The 23963-nt window shown below is 46.2% G+C and overlaps 1 protein-coding gene across 1 annotated transcript; it reads left to right on the top strand.

Moving 5' to 3' along the window:
* The first annotated feature begins 17523 nt into the window (after positions 1-17523).
* On the top strand, positions 17524-18201 carry BHLHE23 (basic helix-loop-helix family member e23). Its single transcript, XM_056845471.1, has one exon. The coding sequence runs from the start codon at positions 17524-17526 to the stop codon at positions 18199-18201; it is 678 nt and encodes a 225-aa protein (XP_056701449.1).
* The last annotated feature ends 5762 nt before the right edge of the window (positions 18202-23963 follow it).

Here is a 23963-nt window from a genome sequence, read left to right as displayed (position 1 = left end):
CCTTCAGTGAAGTACCAGGTCTACTTCCAACCAGGATGCTCAATCTCACTAACTGCTTTGAAGGAGTTAATCAGAGACAGAAAGATGCTCAAGTTCTTCAGATAAGGTGTTTAAATTTTTTTATTATTATTTTCAAATTGGTTTACAATCTTAATTATTTTTCAATTCACAAAATACATAATATAAAAGATTTCTATCTTATCTCTAAGCAAATATATATATTTAACTTCCCCTCTCCCCTCCTCAGTCCATTTAATATCCATGTTTCTCTCTTTGTGTTCAGTTCTAATTCATTATAATAAACCAAATCTGTCAATCCTACAGTCAATTTTTTAACTTTGGTAATTTAATTACTCTTAACATTTTGAATTAGATCAGTTCATATCCCTTGATATTTCCCAATTTACGTTCAGTTACACAGTATGTTGTCCATGCCTCCCATTCAAGTTCTTCAGATAAGGTGTTGGGGGAAAGTCTTCCGTGTGCCTGGGAAGATGCTATTGTCTTCCCTTTTGCACAAATGGCCAAAAATTCAATACTGTTTCTTCTTTTGGAACTGCAGAACACAACACCTGGTCATAAATGCTGCGATGCTGCCATCTAGTGGGCTGAAAGGAAGGAGCAGGACTTTTGATCTTGACATGTCCCTGTTAGACATGTCCCTGGGAGAGTCGCTGAGCCCGAAGGGGTTCCAGGCCCCACCACCTCCCTTTGAGCCCGGATGCAGCGGTGGCAGTGACCGAGAGCCGTTCCTGGCCCGGAGCAGCCCCCGGTGTCCACTACCGCCATGGCCGGGCCCTCAAGGGCTCCCAAAGTCTGCCGTAGTGTTGCCAGGTCCCTCTTCGCCACCAGCGGGAGGTTTATGGGGCAGAGCCTGAGGAGGACGGGGTTTGGGGAGGGACTTCAGTGCCATAGAGTCCAATGGCCCAAGCAGCCGTTTTCTCCAGGTGAACTGATCGCTACCGGCTGGAGATCAGTTGTAATAGCGGGAGATCTCCAGCTAGTACCTGGACATTGGCCACCCTAGTCTGCCACCACCAGCGTTGCCAAAGTTAGTGCATAATCTGCACATGCACAGACAATGTTCTTTTATTTGGGGGGATTTAAACCCCCCAATTTATTTATTTTCTTGAGATTTCAGGTGTTTTGTTGTTGTTTTTGTTTGGCTTTACAAATCTGGGAGGTACTTTGGCTGGAACGCAAAATGGGTTGAAAGGGGACCCTGGTTGTTGAATTTTTAACTACTGTAAGAGGGAATGTTGTAGGGCTGCCAAGCTCAAGGTAGGGCCTGGCAATCTCCTGCAATTAGATCTCCAGACAAAAGAAGTCTGTTCCCTTGGAGAAAATGGCTGTTTTGGAGGGAGGCCTCAACTACATTATACGCTGCTGAGGTCCTTCCCCTCCACAAACTATTCCCTCTCCAAGCTCCACCTCTCAAATCTCCAGGAAATACCCAGCAGGGAGTTGGCAACCCTACAATTAGGGGGTGTTCGGTTTGTTATGCAAGGAGGAGGAGGAGAGGAGGAGTAGCTGGGATTTATACCCCGGTTTTCTCTTCCTTTTTAAGGAGACCGGCTTACGATCGCCTTCCCTTCCTCTCCCCACAACAGACCCCTTGTGAGGTAGGTGGGGCTGAGAGAGTTCAAAGAGAACTGTGACTAGCCCAAGGTCACCCAGCAGGCTTCGTGTGTAGGAGTGAGGAATCAAACCCAGTTCTCCAGATTAGAGTCACGTGGAGGAGTGGGGGAAACCAACCCGGTTCTCCAGATTAGAGTTCACTGCTCGTTTTTTAAATATATATATATATCAACATATGTATTTTATGAATAGGTAGCATAAGGAAAAATTTAACAATATTGTCGAAAAGCTCTTTCATCATTAAGAAATATAATGTAATAAAAAGACTTCCCCTTCATCTTCCTCTGTGTTGCTATAAATTTGTACACTCTTTTGTATTTAAAATTTGAATCCTACTAGGATATTCCAAACTGTAATTTCAGTTCTGTTTTCTATCACTATAATAGATATAACAGTTGGATATTATCTTTTAACTTAAAACAATAGTAGAAAGATTATTTTCAAAAATTATCATTAAAGTAAAAGGATTAGATCAATAATAACTAAAATTTGTTGGTTATTATTTAATTCCATAGTAAGCTCTCCAAGTCTCTCTTTCACCCATAGGTTGTATGATGTCTTTTGGATTTGTTCTTGCCGTGGATTTTAGTTTTTCCACCACTTCTAGAGTTTCTTGTATCTGTTCCTTTTTGTCCAAGTTTCAAAGATTTCTTTTGTCCAAGTTTCTTTCCCTTCTTCTTGTTCTTGCTTCTGCTCTGGAATAATATTGATTAAATCCTGTTCATAACATTTCAAAAAAAAATCAATGTCTTCCAGTGAGACGATGGTAGTTCTGACCCCTTTGTAGGTAAGAATAAGTCCCTGTGGAAATATCCAGGAAAATCTTATTCCATTCCTCTTCAGTATCACTGTGAACTCTTTATACATATTTCTCTTCATCATCAAATGTTGATGGATATCCTTGAGTATTATCAGTGGATTTCCCTTCATTGACAAAGGATTGTCGTAAAAGATTTGCCACTTAACCACTACACCATGCAGCTGCATCTGAAAAAGAGAGAGACCTTTCAACTTAGCTTTTCAATTGATGGGATCCCCGTCACAAAAAACGGAAGACGTGTGGCTCCCTTCCTCTCCCCACAACAGACCCCTTGTGAGGTAGGTGGGACTGAGAGAGTTCAAAGAGAACTGTGACTAGCCCAAGGTTACCCAGCAGGCTTCGTGTGTAGGAGTGAGGAATCAAACCCAGTTCTCCAGATTAGAGTCACGTGGAAGAGTGGTTCTCCAGATTAGAGTTCACAGCTTTCTGTTTGCTACATCCCTTGGGCCCTGTCCCCCCCCCCATGCTAAATTGCTCATTCTCGGCTTGCCAACCTCCAGGTTGGGCCTGGAGATCTCTCAGATTAACAACCGATCTTCAGACTACCAAGATCAGTTCCCCTGGAGAAAATAGCTGCTTTGGCAGGTGGACTTATACCCTGCTGAGGTCCCTCCCTTCCCCAAAACCTGCCTTTCCTGGGCTCCATTCCCAAACCTCCAGGAATTTCCCAACCCAGAGCTGACAACACTAACTCATTTTGACCCTTGCTGAGTGTTGCTTACAGATCACTGGCATTACCACTGTAAAATTTCAGTTTGACTTATTGCCTTGAGACTCATGGAATAAGAAGGGACTGACTTATGTTTATTGTTGTTACAGCCAGTGGCCAGCATAAAATTACAAGACAATGCAGGTACATATATGCTGTTAAGTGAAGAGAATAAAATATCCTAAAATAGATAAGTTAAAATACATTTATCAACTTATTGAAAAAGAAAACAGAAGAAGAAAAACCTTGGTTCACCCATCACTCATCTGCTGCATCACAAATAATATAACCCCTTCTGTTTTGCGCATTCCTTTTGGTAATAGCCTTCCAACAAAATGTGGCCATCATAGGAGAAAGCAGGATTTTTATCCTCGAGCAAAAGTTCAATAATTAAACTCTCTTTAGTTATAGATTGATGTAAAAGGCCAAATTGTTGTAACCAGGGTTCAATTGTGGATCTTCTAAATTCCAAATAAAATTCACAATGTAATAAAATGTGTGACAGGGACTCTTCCGCTCCTGCTGTACATAAGCATTTTCTCAGCTCTCTGGGGCTGACTTACTTCCACTGCCATGGAAGCTCACTGGGTGAACTTGGGCCAGGCACACACACTCGGCCTAGCCTACCTCACCGGGCTGTTGTAAGGATGAAATGGAGAAGATGGAAATGTTGCAAGCTGTTTTGTTTCCCCACTTAGTAGAAACGTGGGGTATAAATGAAGCAAATAGAACTGCTCAGGGTTGTTCCCTATGGCTGACGTGCTTCAAGAATTCCTGGAGTGGTGGTGGCAGAAAGTGCTATCAAGTTGCAGCTGACGTATGACTGCCCCGTAGGGTTTTCCAGGCAAGAGAGGAAGAGAGGTGGTTTTCCACCTCTATGTAGCAATTCTCTGCTTACCTTCCAAGATCTGGAGATCAGAGAGCTGGAGATTTAAAAAAAAAAATTAAATTCCCTCTGCACCCAGATATCATGCTGCTGGGACTAGAACCAGAAAGCCTCGGGGAAAATTTAAGAGACCTATTTAGTTATATGACGACGGCAGCAAGGACTGTCTTTGTAATGATGTGGAAGCAGGAGGACACTCCAGAAATAGAGAAATGGCAACAAAAAATGTCAGAATATGCTGTGATGGCCAAATTAACCACTTTGCTGAGCGGAAGAATGACGAATTCCAAAAGAACTGGATGTGTAATTTTGAATATGCAAATTTGAAGCTATAAAGTGAGATACTAGTGTGTTTTGATAGAAACTAGATGTAGTTATCTTGGAAAGAAAGATAGTAAAAGCTGAAACCGTTATGGAATTTAATAATACGTTAAAAAATTAAAAAATATGGAAGAAATTATAGTTTATAGAAGGATAGATAGATATGATAATTCTCAATCTGAGTCTAGAAACACTAAATATTAATATAATCTAATCGGAATATAATAATTAAGATGATTACTTATTGTGATTTTTTAATAAAAATGTTAAAAACCAACTCTGGAAAAAGCCCAATCCGTATATGAATGGGAACGTATGCAATGTATGTTGTGTTATGTTGTGTTAAAAACTAATAAAATGTTTATTTTAAAAAAAAGGTCTGGAGATCGGGCTAGCCTGGGATGTCAAATCGAAGATGACTAATGACGACCCTGTAGGGTTTTCTAGCCAAGGGACTAAAAGTGGTGGTTTGCCATTGCCTTCCTCTGCACAGCCACCCTAGAATTCAAGAACCAGCATGGTGTAGTGGTTAAGAGCGGTGGTTGGAGCGGTGGATTCTAATCTGGAGAACCGGGTTTGAGTCCCCACTCCTCCACATGAGCGGCGGATGCTAATCTGGTGAACCGGGTTGGTTTCTCCGCTCCTACACATGAAACCAGCTGGGTGACCTTGGGCTAGTCACAGTTCTCTTAGAGCTCTCTCAGCCCCACCTACCTCACCGGGTGTCTGTTGTGGGGAGGGGAAGTGATTGTAAGCCGAAATATTGTCGAAGGCTTTCACAGTCAGAGTTCATTGGTTCTTGTAGGTTATCCGGGCTGTGTAACCGTGGTCTTGGAATTTTCTTTCCTGACGTTTCGCCAGCAACTGTGGCAGGCATCTTCAGAGTAGTAACACTGAAGGACAGTATTATTATTATTTGTGATGCAAGGATTGTAAGCCGGTTTGATTCTTCCTTAAGCGGTAGAGAAAGTCGGCATATAAAAATGAACTCTTCTTCTTCTCCCATCATAAGAAACATAAGAAAAGCCCTGCTGGATCAGACCAAGGCCCATCAAGTCCAGCAGTCTGTTCACACATTGGCCAACCAGGTGCCTCTAGGAAGCCCACAAACAAGATGACTGCAGCACCACCATCCTGCCTGGGTTCCACAGCACCTAAGATACTAGGCATCCTCTCTCAAAAACTAGAAAAAAGTGGAATTTGCTCCATTGCCAGTAGATGTCAGCATCTGACTTTTTACAAAGCACCTTTCTCCTCTTTCCCTCCTTGAGCAGCTGTTCCTCTAAAGTGGGTTTTGAGAGAAGGCAGCAGTGCCTGTTTTCCGTGTCCCTGACACCCTCCCCATGTGGCTCATTCAACTCAGTCTGCAGTTTGGTCTAACAGAGAATCAGGGCATGGCGTAACCCCTCAAACATGCTCATTGGGTTCCTCCCTCGTATCCCCCTGGCTCCACTCATTTTCCAGATATTTTAAAAATCTCCTGCTGAAAACTCTAGTTGGTTGATCCGGCTTGATGTTGCATGCTCCCCAGATGTCCCTGTTTGACAGCCAGTATGGTGCAGAGGTTAGAGTGTTGGACTAGCATCTGGGAGACACAGGTGCGAATCCTCCCTCTGCCTTGGACGCTCACTGGGTGACCTCAAGCCAGTCATGTTCAGGTTCAGTTTATTGCATATGGCCAAAGGCCATTACAAGAGTTAAACATATCGATAGATATACAAATCATTGATAAAAGCTCGACTTTAGTAACAAATTAAAACTCACGGGATGTGTTACTCTAACCCATCGGAACTTATCTTAAAACTGAACGAACATTGAGGTGCTTTGGCTCAGTGGTAGAGCATATGCCTGGTATGTAGAAGGTTCCAGGTTCAATCTCTGGCATCTCCAGTTAAAGGACTAGGCAGTAGGTGATGCAGAAGATCTTTGCTTGAGACACTGGAGAGCCGCTGCAAGTCTGAGTAGACAATACTGACCTTGATGGACCAATGGTCTGATTCAGTATGAGGCAGATTCATGTATTCATATTGGGGAAGGGCTTTGGCTCAGTGGTAGAACATCTGGTTGGCGTGCAGAAGGTGCCAGGTTCAATCCCCAGCATATCCAGTTAAAAGGATCAGTTAACAGGTGACGTGAAAGACCTCTACCTGAGACCCCGGAGAGCCGCTGCCGATCTGAGTAGACAATACTGACTTTGATGGACCAAGGGTCTGGTTCAGTATAAGGCAGCTTCATGTGTTCATGTGTGAATGCACAAGCTTCCCAGCTGAGTGTTCACTGTCTGTCCAAAAGTTATAGAGTGAGGTGGTTTATGCATGGGAGTTTTACCTGAGGTTCGTTTCTCTCTGGACCCACATTTTCCTGTTGGGAGTCTAGTCACCAGCAGTCTCCAAGCTCAAATCAAGAAGCATTTAAGTCCCTGCCCCTTGAAATGCTGCTTTGTAATTGGCTTACTTGTAGTGCTTACTGTGAGAGAAACCCCCCCCCCAAAAAGCCCAATTGCTGCCTAAAAAAGCATTTTGAGAACAAAAAACAAAAAACAGATCAATCTGAAAGGGCAGGAGAAATCCATGCCTGTTTTAAAGAGCAGAAAGAGCTCCGAGGAAGCAGGAAGCATTTGAATCCCTGCCTCTTTACACACTGCTTTGTAATTGGCTGTCTGTTTTCTGTGAGAGAAACTAAGCCTGTGTGTCCTGCACTTTGCCTTATGCAAGGGGACTTCACTCGGGCTGAGCTCAAGGGAAAGGGAAGAATCGGGTTAACAGAGGAACGGGAAGTCCCGGGATTTGTGAGGGCTGGCAGTAAGGTCATCTCTAATGGACGGAGAATTCATTTGTAACTCCAAGGAACAACCGAGACAGACTGGGGGCGAACCTGAGTGAAAGTACCCATGCATAAAAGACCTGAGTCTTTGCCTGTCACATTACAGGATGCCGCCTTCATTCATCTGTGTCTCAAACATGGCGTTTGCATAAACACAAAGAACAAAAAGGTATCTGTGCCTTTTATATCTGAGTACCAGCAGAAATAGGAGCTCCATGGCGCAGAATGGAAAGCTGCCATACTGCAATCAAAGCTCTGCTCATGACCTGAGTTTGATCCCGACAGAAGTTGGTTTCAGGTAGCCGGCTCAAGGTTGACTCAGCCTTCCATCCTTCCATGGTTGATAAAATAAGTACCCAGCTTACTGGGGGTAAAGTGTAGATGACTGGGGAAGGCAATGGCAAACCACCCTGTAAATACAGTCTGCCTAGTAAATGTCGTAATGTGACGTCAACCCATGGGTCAGTTATGACCTGCACAGGGGACTACCATTACCTTTTACTAGAGGAAATGTTGTTCATGCAGCTTTTCCTGCCTCAGAGAAGGCATGCAGCCCCTCCTAAAAGAGCCAGGAGCCACCCTCTCCTTTATATTTGGCTACCGCATAGGGTGGTCAACTCTGGCTTGGGAAATTCCTGGAGATCTGGGGCTGGAGACTGGAAGGGCAGAGTTTCGTGAGGGGATATGATGCCATAGAGTCCATCTCCCAAAGCATCCATTTGCTTCAGAGAAATGGATCTCTGTGGTCTGGAGAGAACTCCAGAACTCCTGGAGGTTGGCACCCCCTACTACCACATAGAAGCTGGAGGGTGGGAGATTCAAAACAGAGAAAAGGAAGTATTTCTTCACACAACAGATAAATTGTGGAACTCCCTGCCCCAGGATGTGGTGATTACGGCCAACATGGAAGGCTTTAAGAGGGGAGTGGACATGTTCATGGAGGAGAGGGCTATTTATGGCTACTAGTAAAAATGGATACTAGTCATGATGCATACCTACTCTCTCCAGGATTGGATGAGCATGCCTATTATATGAGGTGCTTTGGATCACAGGCAGGATAATGCTGCTGCAGTCGTCTTGTTTGTGGGCATCCTAGAGGCACCTAGTTGGCCACTGTGTGAACAGACTGCTGGACTTGATGGGCCTTGGTCTGATCCAGCATGGTTTATGTTCCTAACACAAGAACTCCTGCTGTTTTAAGTTCACACAACACATGGTTAAACTGTAGAACTCCCTGCCCCAGGATGTGGTGATGGCTGCCAACTTGGAAGGCTTTAAGAGGGGAACTGACATGTTCATGGAGGATAGGGCTATCCATGGATACTAGTCAAAATGGATACTAGTCATGATGCATACCTATTCTCTCCAGTTATCAGAGGAGCATGCCTATTATATTAGGTGCTGTGGAACGCAGGCAGGACGGTGCTGCTGCAGTCGTCTTGTTTGTGAGCTTCCTAGAGGCACCTGGTTGGCCACTGTGTGAACAGACTGCTGGACTTGATGGACCTTGGTCTGATCCAGCAGGGCCTTTCTTATGTTCTTGTTATGTTCACGTCTGCATCGAGAAACTGACAGTTTGTGTTGCACGAGCATCTCAGTTTGTGAAATTGCACGGGCAGGGATTTCCAAGCATCCATTCACAGTACAGCCATTGGGGCCCAGAGAAAGCGCGTGCAAAAGGCAGGGGGATCGGTCCTTTCCGTTTCACACATGTGTGCCCACGTGCCCCACCCTCCAGCCTGCAGACATCCTTGTGCACGGAACACAAAGAACAAAATCATGACCTTCGAGAGAGAAGTACCGGAGAAAATAAGCAACCCCCCTCTCTTGAGTCACACAAATACTACTGCCGTGTATGCGCGCATGTGTCATTCTTCATCTCAGCACTGTCATTTATGATGCAGAAGACAAGGATGGGAGACAAGCTAGTCATTTCAGGTTAGTACTCACAGGGACAAGGACATACAAAGTGTTCCATGCAAGGAAGGAACTTAAGAAACCAGGCCACACGCAGGAGTTTGCTCTGGAGCATGAGAAAAGGACTCTCAAGATCTGCTGCATTTTTAGCTTGCCCTTCTTCCAAGGAGCTGGAGGGAGAGGTTACGAGGGTCCCGCTCCTCCATTTCCCCCCAACATTGTGTTTAGGCGAGAGGAGGAGGAGGAGGAGGAGAGTTGGTTTTTATTTGCTGACTTTCTCAACCACTTAAGGAAGAAACAAACCAACTTACAATCACTTTCCCTTCCCCACAACAGACACCCTGTGAGGTAGGTGGGACTGAGAGAGCTCTAACAGAGCTGTGACTAGCCCAAGGTCACCCAGCTGGCTTCATGTGGAGGAGTGGGGAAACAAATCCAGCTTGTGTCAGAATTCCAAATGTGCCCACCGGATCAAAATGGTTGGAGACCCCTGCCCTACACCACACTGGCTCCCATAACCCTATACAGCGCTGGTTTAAATCTTGAGCTGGAGTCAACAACAGTGTCTTTTTCTTTTTCATTTAGAAGAACACTAGAAAAGAGGAAAGACATCCTTTGCGTGTTGGGTGTGCACAATTATTCAGCGGTTCCCCCCCACCTTCCCCACCCCCATAACTTTTTCTGAATCTTCAAGGCCTGTCAGAATTTGACATACAGCTGGCTCCATCAACATGTTTATCCCTTGAGGATCTAAATGTATGAATGACTACAAGGCAAACACCACACAGAACTTTGGTCTCCCATTACCTCAAAGGTAGTGTTTTTCAATAGAGTTCGTTTGCACGTTTAGCTGACACCCATGGGAAACCGGGTTGTGGTAAGCCCATGTATGAACATGTTTATGGTATGTCGGTGGCCAAACATGGCTTCCCCATAAAATATCCAACTTTTGGATGCCACTTTGATCAGGGTTGTGGTGGTGGAAATTGTCGCAGCTGACTTATGGTGACCCTGTAGGGTTTTCAAGGCAAGAGACGAACAGAGGGGGTTTGCCATTGCCTGCCTCTGAATAGCAGCCTTGGACTTCCTCGGTGGTCTCCCATCCAAGTACTAGTCAGGTCCGGCCCTGCTTAGCTTCTGAAATCTGAGGAGATCGGGCTAACCTGGCCCATCCTGGTCAGGGCAGACAAACAGAGGTGGTTTGCCATTGCCTTCCTCTGCATTGCAACCCTGGTATTCCTTGGGTGCCTCCCATCCAAATACTAGCCAGGACTGACTCTGCTTAGCTTCTGAGATCTAATGAGATCAGGCTAGCCTAGTGCATTATATGGGAGCAGCCAATGCAAAAGCTCCAGATTTAGCAACCAGTGTCCTAACTAGCCTATAGGAAGGAATAACCAGTAGGTATTGGACTGCCAAAAAAAATAATCAGTGGATTATAGATCAAATCAAGCCTGAACTGACCCTAGAAGCTAAAATGACTAAACTGAGGCTATTGTATTTTGGTCACGTCATGAGACGACAAGAGTCACTGGAAAAGTCAGTGATGCTAGGAAAAGTTGAGGGCAGCAGGAAAAGAGGAAGACCCAACAAGAGATGGATTGACTCAATAAAGCAAGGCTGTCAAAGATAGGACATTTTGGAGGACTTTCATTCATAGGGTCGCCATGAGTCGGAAGCGCCTTGACGGCACTTAACACACACACACACATTGGTCCCAAGAGAAGAAATGCCTCACAAGTTGATACAATCATCACCCTACAAGATAGTCAAGCAAATTTGGATTATTTCTTCTCTTAAGAGTTGGGAGTCCGTCTTATTAAAACACACACACACACACACACACAGAGACGGCTGTGAAGCCACATTTTTTTTTAATGCTGTCAAGTCGCAGCCAATCTACGGCGACCCCATAGGGTTTTCAAGGCAAGAGAGGAACAGAGGTGGTTTGCCATTGCCTGCCTCTGCCTAGCGACCCTGGACTTCCTTGGTGGTCTCCCATCCAAGTACTAACTGAACACTTAACAGAGGAGCCTTCCACCAGCATGAAGCCTTCCACCAGCAGAACATTTCACCTCCATCAAAGCAAGCTTCCTGGTCCATTTGGAGGGCTCCACCACTGAGGAATGGAACCTTTGGATCCCACGGTACATTCCCATCACGAATATCCCATTTTCCAAATAAGGCAAATCTGTCAAATACATGGAGGCCACCAGGAAGCCAACCAAAAAGGTCTCTTTCAGTTTAGATCTCTGTGAACGCCGGGACTCAAGCCAAAAATATGAATTAAATGGAAGCAGACAAGGCCCCTGCTTCAGAAGCTTCTCTCCAACAGCCAAGCGCCATAAGTCAAAGTCCCCCTAAATTGAGATGACCTTGGCTGCTGCTTGTAGATGCTCACTTCCAGATGACTTGGATTTGAACAGAAGCAGTCATGCGGGCTGAAGCCAAACAGAGCAATCCGATCCAGGAGTTAGAACTTGCTGAGCAAGACATGGGGTGGGACAACTACCATAACTGCAACGTAGCAACTGCAGGATACGGCTAATAAAAAAAAAAAAAGACATGCCGCAGAAAGAGAGTAAGGGGGAGTAGGGCTGTAAGTCAAAAATGTGGACACTTGTGCAGAAATTCAAGATGGTAGCCCTCTCAACATCTACTAGGTAAAATCTATAAGCTCTTGGTGACATACGATACGGAAGATGAACAAGTGAAGTCATGCCAGATTAAATGGATGGAAAATCTGGATGAAATTATAACAATTGATGAATGGGAACAACTATTTCGCAGAAATCTCAAGTTCACTCTATGCCAAGGGATTCATGAAAACTGGTTGAAAATGTTACATAGATGGTACCTGACGCCGAGTGATATTCAAAACATGAATAGCTCGACATCTGGTCTATGTTGGAAATGTTGCAAAGCAAGGGGCACTTTTTATCATTGCTGGTGGACTTGTAAATCAGTCCAGAAATTCTGGAAGAAAATACACAAGTACATAGAAGGCATTCTTGGTTACAAAATTATATATGACCCTAAACTATACCTACTGAATAAAACTCCAGACAGCATCGACAAGGACCAACAAGACATGTTAAAATACTTAGTTACAGCCGCAAGGATAGTTCTAGCATCGCTATGGAAAACTAATAGAATTCCACAAATCGAGACTTGGATTGATAAAGCATACGAATATATCACAATGGCACAATTAACTGAAACACTACAGAAAGAAACTCAAAAACAAAATAAGAGATAAATGGAAATCCTTCAACGAATATATTAAAACCAAAAAATGATAACAAAACCTTATAAGACACAGCAGATTCATAATGGAGATCGAATATAACCTATCAACAAGTTAATGTATTATTACAACCTATCAGGGGACGGTATTAGATATACCAACGTTGTATAACATTAATACACGTATTTATCTTCTTTCTATATATATATCTTTTCTTTTCTTTTAATTTTATTCCCCGGCCCCTTTTTCCTTCTGTATCCCATTTTCTATTAAAAACCAATAAAAATATTTATTTTTTTAAAAAAAGATGGTAGCCCTGAGGATAAAAATAAACTAAGGAATCAACAAAACAATACCATGGTTGGAGTATCCTGGTGCTGGAAAGTGATGTCAAGTCATAGCCGACTTATGGCAACCCTGTAGGGTTTTAAAGGCAAGGGATGCACAGAGATGGTTTTGCCATTGCCTGCCTCTGCATAGCAACCCTGGACTTCCTTGGTAGTCTCCCATCCAAGTACCAAGGCTGACCTTGCTTAGTTTCTGAGATCTGACAAGCCTGGGCCATCTGGTACCTTAAATGAGATCCACTCTGCTGGGCTGGATGAATTGCATCCTAAAGTACTACGGGAAATTGCTGGCATGCTCTCAGGACTTCTGTCTGTCATTCTTTGGAGAAACCCTGAAGGACTGGTGCAGTGCTGCGAGACCAAACATAAGGACATAAGAAGAGCCATGCTGGATCAGACCAAAGGCCCATCAAGTCCAGCATTCTGTCCACACAGAATGGAGCCAGGTTGTTCCAGTCTCCAAAGGGGGGTCAGGAAGGAGAATCCAGGAAATTACACATCTGTCTGACTCTGATACCAGAGGACATAGCAGAACAGATTATTAAGTGGTCCGTCAGTAATCATCTCGAAACCTGTTTTGGAGAAAGATAGGTTATAAATGCCATGAATAAATAAATCTTAAAAATAGCGCAGCGATTAGAAGCCGGCATGGATTTGTCAAGAATAAATCCCGCCAGACTTAATCTTATCATGTTTTGGAATAAGTTTTGAACAAGCTCAGTGGAATGTTTTGGGTGCAATATACAGTGATTCCAGCAAATTATTTGACAAAGCCCACCGTGATACTTTTGAGTAGCAAAGCAGTTGAGCGTGGGTCAGATGATAAAACCGTCAAGTGGATTTACAGCTGGCTGGAGAACCATACTCAAAGAGTCCTCAGCCCTAGCACTTCATTGATTGGAAAGGGTAACACCGCAGGGTTTAGTCCTTGGCCTACTAACGTTGTCAAGGCCATGGATCAGGGGTCCCCAGCCTTACTGAACCTGTGGGCGCCTTTGGAATTTTGACACAGGGTGGTGGGCTGCTCTTGGGGAGAGGTAGCACCTCCCCAGTCGGTCGCAATGGCGGACCCCTGGTCATCACTCAGAAGGAGCAGCCGCCCATTTGTTGACCTACCAACAAGATATAGGCATACCTCATTATATTGCATCTCGCAGATATCACATTTTCGGGCAAGTCTATCTCTCCATTTTCCCAACAGAGTGTGATCACTTTGTGTCCCTGTGTCACATTTTGGTAATTCTCGCAATATTTCAAACTTTTTCATTATTATTACAGTGCATTGTTTATTGGAAATAATGCTATTGTACACTTAAGAGAGTACCATATAGTGTAAGCATAACTTTTGTATGCACTGGGAAACCAAAAGATTCATGTGATTCGCTTTATTGTGACATTTGCTTTATTTCGGTGGTCTGGAACCGAATCCACAATACCGAGCTATGCTTGTATTATCACCTTAAGTTTCATATGTTCACCTTCTGCAAAGCTAAAAGTATTATAAATGTCCAAAGCCTTCAAACTTCTCCACTATTATTACAGTACATTTTTAGACATAATGCTCATTGCACACTTAATAGATTATAGTGTAAACATTATATTATGCATTATAGTGTATACGCACTCGGAAACAGAAAAAATCGTGTGATTCGCTTTATTGCGATATTTGCTTTATTGCAGTGGTCTGGAACCGAGCCCGCATTATCTCCGTGGCATGCTTGTATAAATATTTGACCCTGAGAGGCAGCTTTTTTTCTTCTAGTAACAGGGGAAAGTCTGGAAAGGAGGAGTCATACAGGTCCTTCGGTCAAATCCATTGTGTGGGAAATGCAGAATGTTAACCGAAAACCTGAACGGCTGACAGGTTAGAAGTATATCAAAGGAAAACCAAATGCAAACAGCATCACATTGCCTGCCTAGAGAACACTGATGGTGCCCCTTTTGAAGTGAAACTCTCTGGGACTGCTGATGCGCCCAGATCTTTCCCACCAAAGAGCCTTTAGATCAGGGGTGTCGAATTCATTTGTTACGAGGGCCAGATATGACATAAATGTCATTTCGTCAGGCTGGGCCATGTGTACCATCAAATTTAATGCCAGGTACCGGAGATACAAAATTTATAGAAGACACGGGCAAAGAGGAGGAGGAGGAGGAGAAGGAGAAGGAAGAGGAGAAGGAGAAGAATTGGCTTTTATATGCCAACTTTCTCTACCACTTAGGGAAGAATCAAACCGGCTTACAATCACCTTCCCTTCCCCTCCCCACAACAGACACCCTGTGAGGTAGGTGGGGCTGAGAGAGCTCTAAGAGAGCACCTTCTCAAGCTCTGCAATATCCTTTTTTACGTGTGGTGACCAGAACGGTCCACAGTATCCCAAGTGTGGCCTCACCATAGCTTTGTACAAGGGCAGTATGATTGCAGCAGTTTTATTCTCTATTCCTTGTCTAATTATGGCCAGCATGGAATTTGCCTTTTTCACAACAGCCGCGCACTGAGTTTCACAACAGCTGTGCACTGGGTTGACATCTTCATCGAAGGTGAAGATGAAGCTGCCTTATGCTGAATCAGACCATTGGTCTGTTGAGGTCAGTATTGTTTACTCAGACAGGCAGCAACTCTCCAGGGTCTCAGGCAGAGGTCTTTCACATCGCCTACCTGCCCAGTCCCTTTAACTGGAGATGCCAGGGATTGAACCTTAGACCTTCTACATGCCAAGCAGAAGCGCTACCACTGAGCCACAGCCCCTCTCCACTATGTGAACATGTGAAACTGCCTTATATTGAATTAGACCCTCGGTCCATCAAACTCAGTATTTTCTACTCAGACTAGAATTGGCTCTCCAGGGTCTCAGGCAGACATCTTTCACTTCAGGTATTGCCTGATCCTTTTAACTGGAGATGCTGCTGGAGATTGAACCTGGGACCTTCTGCAGGCCAAGCAGATACTCCACCCCTGAGCCACAGTCACATGAACACATGAAGCTGCCCTGTACGGAATCAGAGGCTTGGTCCATCAAAGTCAGTATTGTCTACTCAGACCAGCAGCGGCTCTCCAGGGTCTCAGGCAGAGGCCTTTCACATCAGCTACTTGCCTGGTCCCTTTAACTGAAGATGACAAGGATTGAACCTGGGACCTTCTACATGCCAAGCAGAGGCTCTACCACTGAGCCACAATCACATGAACACATGAAGCTGCCTTATGCTGAATCAGACCCTTGGTCCATCAAAGCCAGTAATGTCTACTGGAGCAGTGGACTCTGACCTGAAGAACTGGGTTTGATTCCCCACTCCTCCACAAGAGCGGCGAAGGCTAATCTGGTGAACTGGATTTGTTTCCCCACTCCTCCACATGAAGCCAGCCAGGTGACCTTGGGCAAGTCACAGTCTCTCAGCCCCAGCTACCTCACAGGGGGTCAGTTGTGGGGAGGGGAAGGGAAGGTGATTGTAAGCCGGTTTGATTCTTCCTTAGGCGGTAGAGAAAGTCGGCATATAAAAACCAACTCTTTGTCTTCTACTGCTCAGACCAGCAGCGGCTCTCCAGGGTCTCTGGTAGAGGTCTTTCCCATCACCTACTTGCCTAGTCCCTTGAACTCAGTGGTTCCCAACCTTTTTTTTTTGACCAGGGACCACTAGGACTTTTTTGTTCGGTGCAGGGACCCCGAGGTTCAAAACAAAAATGCCGAGAATTCAAAAATAAACTGTAATCATAACTGTTATCATAACTAAACATTAAACTGAGAATAATATTTGAATATATGTTTATAATAGAGAACTTTTAATTGCAAATATTAATTTCTTATGGGCGCATAACTTTGTTTCGCGGACCTTAATTTAGTTCTCGCGGACCCCTGGGGGTCCACGGACCCCTGGTTGGGAACCAGCGCAGACGCTGGGGATTGAACCTGGGTCCATCTGCAGATGCTCTGCTACTGAGCCACCGACCCTCTTCCCAGCTTATTCCCGGAGCAAGCCGAGCAGGAGCGGAGCGGGCCGGCTTCTCTGCGAGGCAGAAGCCGGTCTTTGGCTCCCGAGCTGCGCAAAGAGCCCCCCGACCCCGCGCCGGCGCCTCCTTCCCGCCGGATAATTGATTCATTATTTTTTTTTAAAGGCCCTTAATTGAAGCGCCGTCGCTGATTGGGCGGCCGCGCCGTCCCCGCGGGCCCCTCTCCGCAATATAACGGGGCGGCCGGGGCCGGCGCCACCATCCCGCCCCCGGCCAGGGCAGCGCAGCGCGCGGCGCCAGCTGGCCGCACGGCACGACGAGCCGGCCGCTGCAGCGGGGCCAGTCCGACCGGCCGGGGGGCCAGAGGGCCAGCGCCGAAGGGGCGCGCAGAGCCGGCACCTCCCCGACCCGAGGCGGGAGGGAAGCCCAGCGGAGCGGCCGCCCCCCCTTCGCCTCCCCCCCCCCATTCCGGACCGACGAGGGAAGCCAGCCGCGCCGGGGAGGCGCCGCGGACGGGAGGCGCGGTTCCCGGACGGGCGGAGGCAGGGGCCAGCGCGCCGCCGGGTCCCGGCCAAGACCTCGAGGGAGGCGGCCGGCCCGGAGAGCCGGGCGAAGGGCGGCCGGCCGAGCGCCCCCGCCGTCCAGGCGCACCGACGCCCGGCCAAGGGGCCGAGCCCGGCTCCAAGCCCTGACCCGCCGCCTCGCCGGGGCTCCGCGCCGTCCGAAGGGCCCCAGCCGGGCTGCAGGCCCTGACCCGCCGCCTCGCCGGGGCTCCGTCCGAAGGGCCCCAGCCGGAGCTCGGCCCCATGAGCGCGGGCCCCGGCGCGCCGCCGCCGCAGCCGCTCTTGGCCGACCTGGCGGGGCCGGCCGGCATGGCCGAGCTGAAGGCCCTGGGCGGCGGCTCGTACCTGGCCCTGGCGCAGGGCTACGGCCACACGGCCTTCGCCGCCTACGGGGGGGGCGGCGGCGGCGGGGGCGGGGGCGAGGCGCCGCGGGCCCCCTTCCCCGCCGGGGCCGGCCTGGGCAAGGCGGCCGAGAGCAGCGGCGGCGAGCGGAGCGACGACGACGACGACGACGACGCCTTCGAGGGGGCGCGCACGGCCGGCGGCCTCGGCGGCGGGCCCTCGGGGCGCGACCCCCGGCGCCAGGGCGGCCCTTTGGGGGCCAAGGCGGCCAAGGAGCCGCGCTCGCTGCGCCTGAGCATCAACGCCCGCGAGCGGCGGCGCATGCACGACCTCAACGACGCCCTGGACGGGCTGCGCGCCGTCATCCCCTACGCCCACAGCCCGTCGGTGCGCAAGCTCTCCAAGATCGCCACCCTCCTGCTGGCCAAGAACTACATCCTCATGCAGGCCCAGGCCCTGGACGAGATGCGGCGCCTGGTGGCCTACCTCAACCAGGGCCAGGCCCTCGCCAACCCCCTGCCCGCCGGCCTCGCCCCCTTCGGCCAGCCGGCCGCCCTCTACCCCTTCGCCGGCGCCGCCTTGCCCGCCTGCCCCGACAAGGGCGCCGCCGCCGGCCTCTGCAAACATTGCAGCGACAAGCCTTGAGCGGGGGGCGGGGGGGAGCTTCGTCCTTGGCGAAGGGGGTCGGACTAGATGACCTCGGGGGGTCCCCTCCGACTTGACGATCCTATGAAAGACGTGGCCCTCCGTCCCGCCTTCGGACCATCACTTGCGGATCTCCACCACCACCCCTTAATATTTTTGTGTTTTCAACCAATTATCCCCCCCGCCACCACCCCAGATCTTCACATTCTCGTCTTTTTCTGCCCTACATTCTGTTCCTCTCTCCGTCCCCCCCCCCGCTGCTTGTTCCCTTTGCGGAAACTTTCTGTTAGGGTTGCCAACCTCCAGGCGGGAGCTGGGGAACTCCTGGGATTGTAACTGCGCTCCAGACTCCGTGCATTGCTTGCTTGTTTATTTGAAACATTGGTTGTTCTTCCCCTGAAGACGATGGCTATTTTGGAAGGCGGGCTGCGTGGCGGTACACCCTTCTGAGGTCCCTCCCCGCCCTAAACCCCATTCTCCCTGGCGCCGCCCTCAAATCTCCAGGTATTTCCCAACCCGGAGTTGGCAACCCTACCTGAAGATGTTTCATTTTTCGCACCCTCCGTATTTTATGTTACAGTCTTCTTCCGGTTCTGCCACGGATTAATTTTGAGCATCCTCTTTTCCCACCCCGTTCTCATGTTGAGATGCTTTCAAGCCAGTTTGGACACATATTTGTGTAGAGAGAGAGAGAGAAAATAAGGGGGGAGGTTTGGGAAAGGAAGATTCAGCCGATTCTCCCTTTGGAAGAAATGGGTTTGGGTACAAGCTATGCAATTGTTTAAGGAATGCAGAATTATTTCAGTGGCTGGTTTTCCCCGCAGGCTATCTCACAAATGGCAGAATAGCAACAATCCAACATTCAAATGTCACCTGGTCACTCATTTTGGGAGAGGGAGTGAGCACGGTTTGTGAAAACGCTTCTTTTTTTAAATTACAGGTTTCTTAGCAACGGGCATCAAATGTCAGTATTGCTTTCAACAAGTCCCACTAACTATACAAAAAAAAGTTACTACCCCAAATTCCCAATTAGACAGATACGCTGCAGGATTTAAATACCGAATCTGAAATTAAATCTTTACGGCCTTCATGAATTCTTTTTTTCAAAAACAAAAAGGCAGCTTTACGTGAATTGCCCTTTTGCTACAGTACAGAATACGATTCCTTGTATCTAGAAGTCATCACAGCTCTCCGTTTTGCTCAGCATATGAACGTTGATACAGCTGATTTTGTAACAAATTGGTGAAAGGATTACAATGGTAAGAAATTAGGAAAAAATCACCTGCATTGACTGTCTTCTGAAAGCTACTGTTGTGCTCCAAACTTTATAATGGATAGTAAAATCAAGAAGTCATGTTCTGACATTTTTATAATCAGATTGATTAACTTATTTATACATAGTTTTAAATTTTGGATTTGACTTCAGTCTTTCCATTGTTGCGCTCTCTCTCTCTCTCTCTCTCTCTCTCTCTCTCTTTCTCTCTGTTTCTCAACTTTGGTTCAACAAATTTCCAAAGTTAGTCATGCATCTTGATAAACAAATTTAAAACTCCTTCGGAGTATTTATATGTATTTATAATAAATAATAAAAAAAAAACATCGGATGGCTCGGTTTCTGTCCTAAATCTCTCGGAAGGCCAGTTCAGAAAGCAAATTTCTCCTAAAAAGAGGCATCGCTTTCAAAGCGACAGACTGAACGAGTCTTAAGTGCTTTGGGTCTCACTCAGCCAAAATTAAGGACTTTTTAATCCCATTGATTTTAGTAGGAGTTAAAAGGGAGAGTCAGTTTCTTCACTGAAATCAATGAAAAATTAACACTGCATTTTCTTGAGGGTAAGTCCCATTGACTTACGTGGTCTCACTTTTGACTGGAATGGGGCTTGCCTTTTTTGGCCCATATTCATAGGGCAATAAGACTCACTGATTCAGGTGGCGGTTTATTAGAAGAAACTTAGTTTTGCTTTGGGATGGGAGAGATTTGGGGGGAAATGAACCTGTAAATTTTGATACCCTGCCCCGAAGGCAGCTGGATGCTATTAATGTTTATGCAGAAGTAAATCCCACTGAGATCATTGGAAATTGCTTCTGAGCATGAAATGGTAAACTGAAATGGTTTCTTAGTAAATACAGGAAGCATCTTGGTGTGAAAGATGCGTTTGCTTACCAATCTGTAGCCACAGCAATACAGACGACCAGGTCCCCCAAAAGCCAGCATAAGACCATTGAAATGCATGTTGTTTCAGGGTAATGGAAAAATGAGCTTTGGGAAAGGCAGATTATGAGTGAGAACAATTTCTCGTGCCATTCAGAGTGAAGCAGGTAGGTTTTTCACTTAGTGGATTTGGGAAGAAGATTTTTTTGGCCCACGTGGCAGGCGGAGAAGGAAATGGATTTGCACCTGAAAAATGATTCACAGGGTGTCGCATAATGATGAAGGTTGTAATCTCAAGGGTCATGAGAAGAAGTAAAAGACTGGGCAGTTTGGTATGCAGATGCTTACATTCTCGCACTAGTGACGGGTGTTTTTCGCTGGATGGAACGGGCACATGGGATGGGTTCCTGGGCCTCATCCTGGTTTGCAGTACGAAGTCAGTATTCGCTAGCGGCTCTGCTGTCTACCGTCACTTTATCAAAAAATGATATCAGTTTTTTTGGGTAGCTTATCTCCAAGCCCTAGTTCAATTTAGAGCCTCTACACCCCAAGCCGATGCAAGTTTACTTTAAAGTAAAGTCACGTTGAATCCAGGGGAGTTTGCTTCCACATGAGCATTTTTAGGGTTGGAGTCTTTAACCGAAACCAGCTAGATTAGAGTCCAGTAGCTACCTTGGAGATCAACAAGATTTTCAGAGTATGAACTTCTGAAGCTCGATCGGGTCAAGTGCTGCTGGTCTCAAATCGAGCTTCTTCTGCAGACCAGCATGGCTACCCTCTGAAATGGACTGAAACCAGTTTATATAACGGGACTGGTCCCTGAATCTCTCTGCAAGAATGCAATCCTGAAACCAGTTGAATATTGGTTGCGTAGTGGACACAAGCATAGACCCAGTGAAGTCAGAGATCAATGCTTGTACGGCGCATGTTTTTTTTTAAAAAAAAAATCTAAAGACTGCAGCCTTTTGAACTGGCTCAATGGGTTTGTGTATAGGTTTGCACGTCCTTTTAAATACAAGGTCTTCTGATCTGGCTGCCTTACTTATCAGACCGTTTGTGTCTTCCTGGTATCAACGTCGGCAATGTGTGTTATCACGAAATGAACCCTTCTCTTTTTTTTGCAGCTGGTGTTTGGGTTTGGAAGGGATTTTCTGGCGCTTCCAGGACCGCGATAATAGAGACGTGTTCTGTTCCAGTAGGAGAAATCCCGCTATTCAATGTCAGAGCGACCACGCAAATTGGTACAATAAGAGCCTCGGAGGCTGTATCTGTCCAGGGCTATTTACTTTAGGAACGGGGAAGGGGGGTTGTAACTATTTAAGGTTATTAAACCAATTTCCAGGGCTGTCGCGAATGTTATGCTAATTCGAAAAGGGCTTGCGTCGCCTCCAAAACCTGCTTGTCTCCAGCGTTTAATTTTAATTAATACACTTTTTTTCCTTCCTCCCAAGAAGCCCTTTTTTTCTTGCATGTTTGCAAAAGGGAATCTGTGATTAACCCTCATTCAGAAAGACATATGGCTTCAAATTGGTTTCTTCTCATTTCCATATTAATTTCTTAGTTTTATTTTTCGGAAGGCTAGTTTATGGCGTGGCGGGTCGTCTGCCCCTCCTGCCCTTCCAAAAGGAGCATTAAAATGAAACAAAAAAACGGGGGGGGGGGTATATCAGATCCTTCAGTGCAAAAGAGAAAGAATCTGTCAATTTTCATTGTCAATATTTTCTGGGTACCAGAAAAGGTTCTCTTCTTTCCCCCTGAAGAACAGGTTTAGTTTTAAAATGAATCATGATGATCAGATAAACATTTATTAATTCTGGCTCAAAGCCATGGAAATGGAATTAAGTGGGATTATTTAAATGCAGAATAGTTTAATTGTTCCACTCGTGCTGAAAGAGCTGCAGAATAAAAAGAGTTTAAAAGCTTCTGATTTTAAAAGGAAAAAAGCATTTTTGTTGTTGTTGTTACAAATTGGAGACTTCCATTAATAACTACAGGATTTATAATTGCTCTCTTTTTAGACAATAGTGACTGAAAGGCTTGACTTCTACAATTTCCAGTTTATGAAAGTCTCCCACGGTGTTATCAGAAGTAAATGATGCTTTCTTCATGCAGGTAAACGGGGGGTTTTCCGTTCTCTTATTGCATCCAGAATGTGTATATCAAGTTTAGTTCTACTTTTTGCCTGATAGAAGCCACTGTGGTGTAGTGGTTTGGAGTGGTGGAGTCTGATCTGGAGAACCGGGTTTGATTCCCCACTCCTCCACATGAGCGGCGGACACTAATCTGGTGAACTGGATTTGTTTTCCCACTCCTACACATGAAGCCAGCTGGGTGACCTTGGGCGAGTCACAGATCTCTCAGCCCCACCTACCTCACAGGGTGTCTGTTGTGGGGAGGGGAAGGGAAGGTGACTGTAAGCCAGTTTGAATCTCCTTTAAGTGGTGGTGAAAGTCAGCTTAGAAAAACCAAGTCTTCTTCTTCCTCCTCTTCTTCCTCTTCCTCTTCTTATTTTCCTTAAGTTAAATTGTGCTTAATTTTTTTCCCATTTAATAGGACTGAAAAGGTGCTTTGCTTTGGAGGGTGGGTGGGAGCTTTCCCTAAGAACTAAAGAAAAGTCATCCGTTGATTTGTAGGCAAAGTAAAAATGTCATTTCCTGTGGGTAGAAGGACGCATCGTGAGAATGTGGATTTCCCACCATGATGTTTTCCTTGTACCGTAATTGCTGGGAGAGGGGATGCTTGCAGGGGAGGTTCAGCAGATGTAACCGGGTGATAAAACTTTCCCGTGCCTCTAAATCTGCCCCTTCAAATGCCTCTTCTTTGTCTCCCCGTCACCACTGCAAACGTAACTTGATGTGCGCATAATTCAATATTATGTTACCATCAGTGACTAAAACTTGGTGGCCTTATGAAATGTTTGTAATCTCACAAATTATGTGACTTATACAAAGGATGTGTAATAGTTCCTCGCTTTTCCAACATATGTCACTGAATTCCAACAGTCACATTTGGATGACTACCAGCATTTATCAATGTTTTGGATATTAATCAGAGATTCTGGAGAGTCCCATTTGGGTTGGATGCTGCGGCTCCATTCCTCTAAACCACTGGTTTCCAACCAGGGGTCCGTGGACCCCCAGGGGTCCGCGAGAACTAAATTAAGGTCCGCGAAACAAAGTTATAAACCCATAAGAAATCAATATTTTCAATTAAAAGTTCTCTATTATAAAATATATATATTCAAATATTATTCTCAGTTTAATGTTTATCTAACAGTTATGATTGCAGTTTATTTTCGAACTCTCGGAATTTTTATTTTGCACCTTGGGGTCCCTGCACCGAACAAAAAAGTCCTAGTTGTCCCTGGTCAAAAAAAGGTTGGGAACCACTGCTCTAAACAGAGGGGCCTTTCCTTGAAAGAGCTTCCTGCAAATGGCTCGTTGTACTGGGGGAAAGCATCCCTGTTAGCAGAATCGACCTGCGGCATCACAACCCATTATTAGCGGTCGCAGTATGATTTGGAGGTGGAAAGTGCCGTCAAGTCGCAGCTGACTTATGGCGATCCTGCCGGGGTTCCAAGGCAAAAGACCTTCCGAAGTTAGTGGAATTT

The sequence above is a fragment of the Euleptes europaea genome, chromosome 2 (assembly GCF_029931775.1).
Source record: "Euleptes europaea isolate rEulEur1 chromosome 2, rEulEur1.hap1, whole genome shotgun sequence".
Taxonomy (NCBI): domain Eukaryota; kingdom Metazoa; phylum Chordata; class Lepidosauria; order Squamata; family Sphaerodactylidae; genus Euleptes; species Euleptes europaea.
This window is presented reverse-complemented; position numbering and strand designations above follow the sequence as displayed.

What these genes read in the sequence shown, in the direction of transcription:
- BHLHE23 (XM_056845471.1), top strand. Translation starts at nt 17,524, where the DNA reads ATGGCCGAGCTGAAGGCCCTGGGCGGCGGCTCGTACCTGGCCCTGGCG.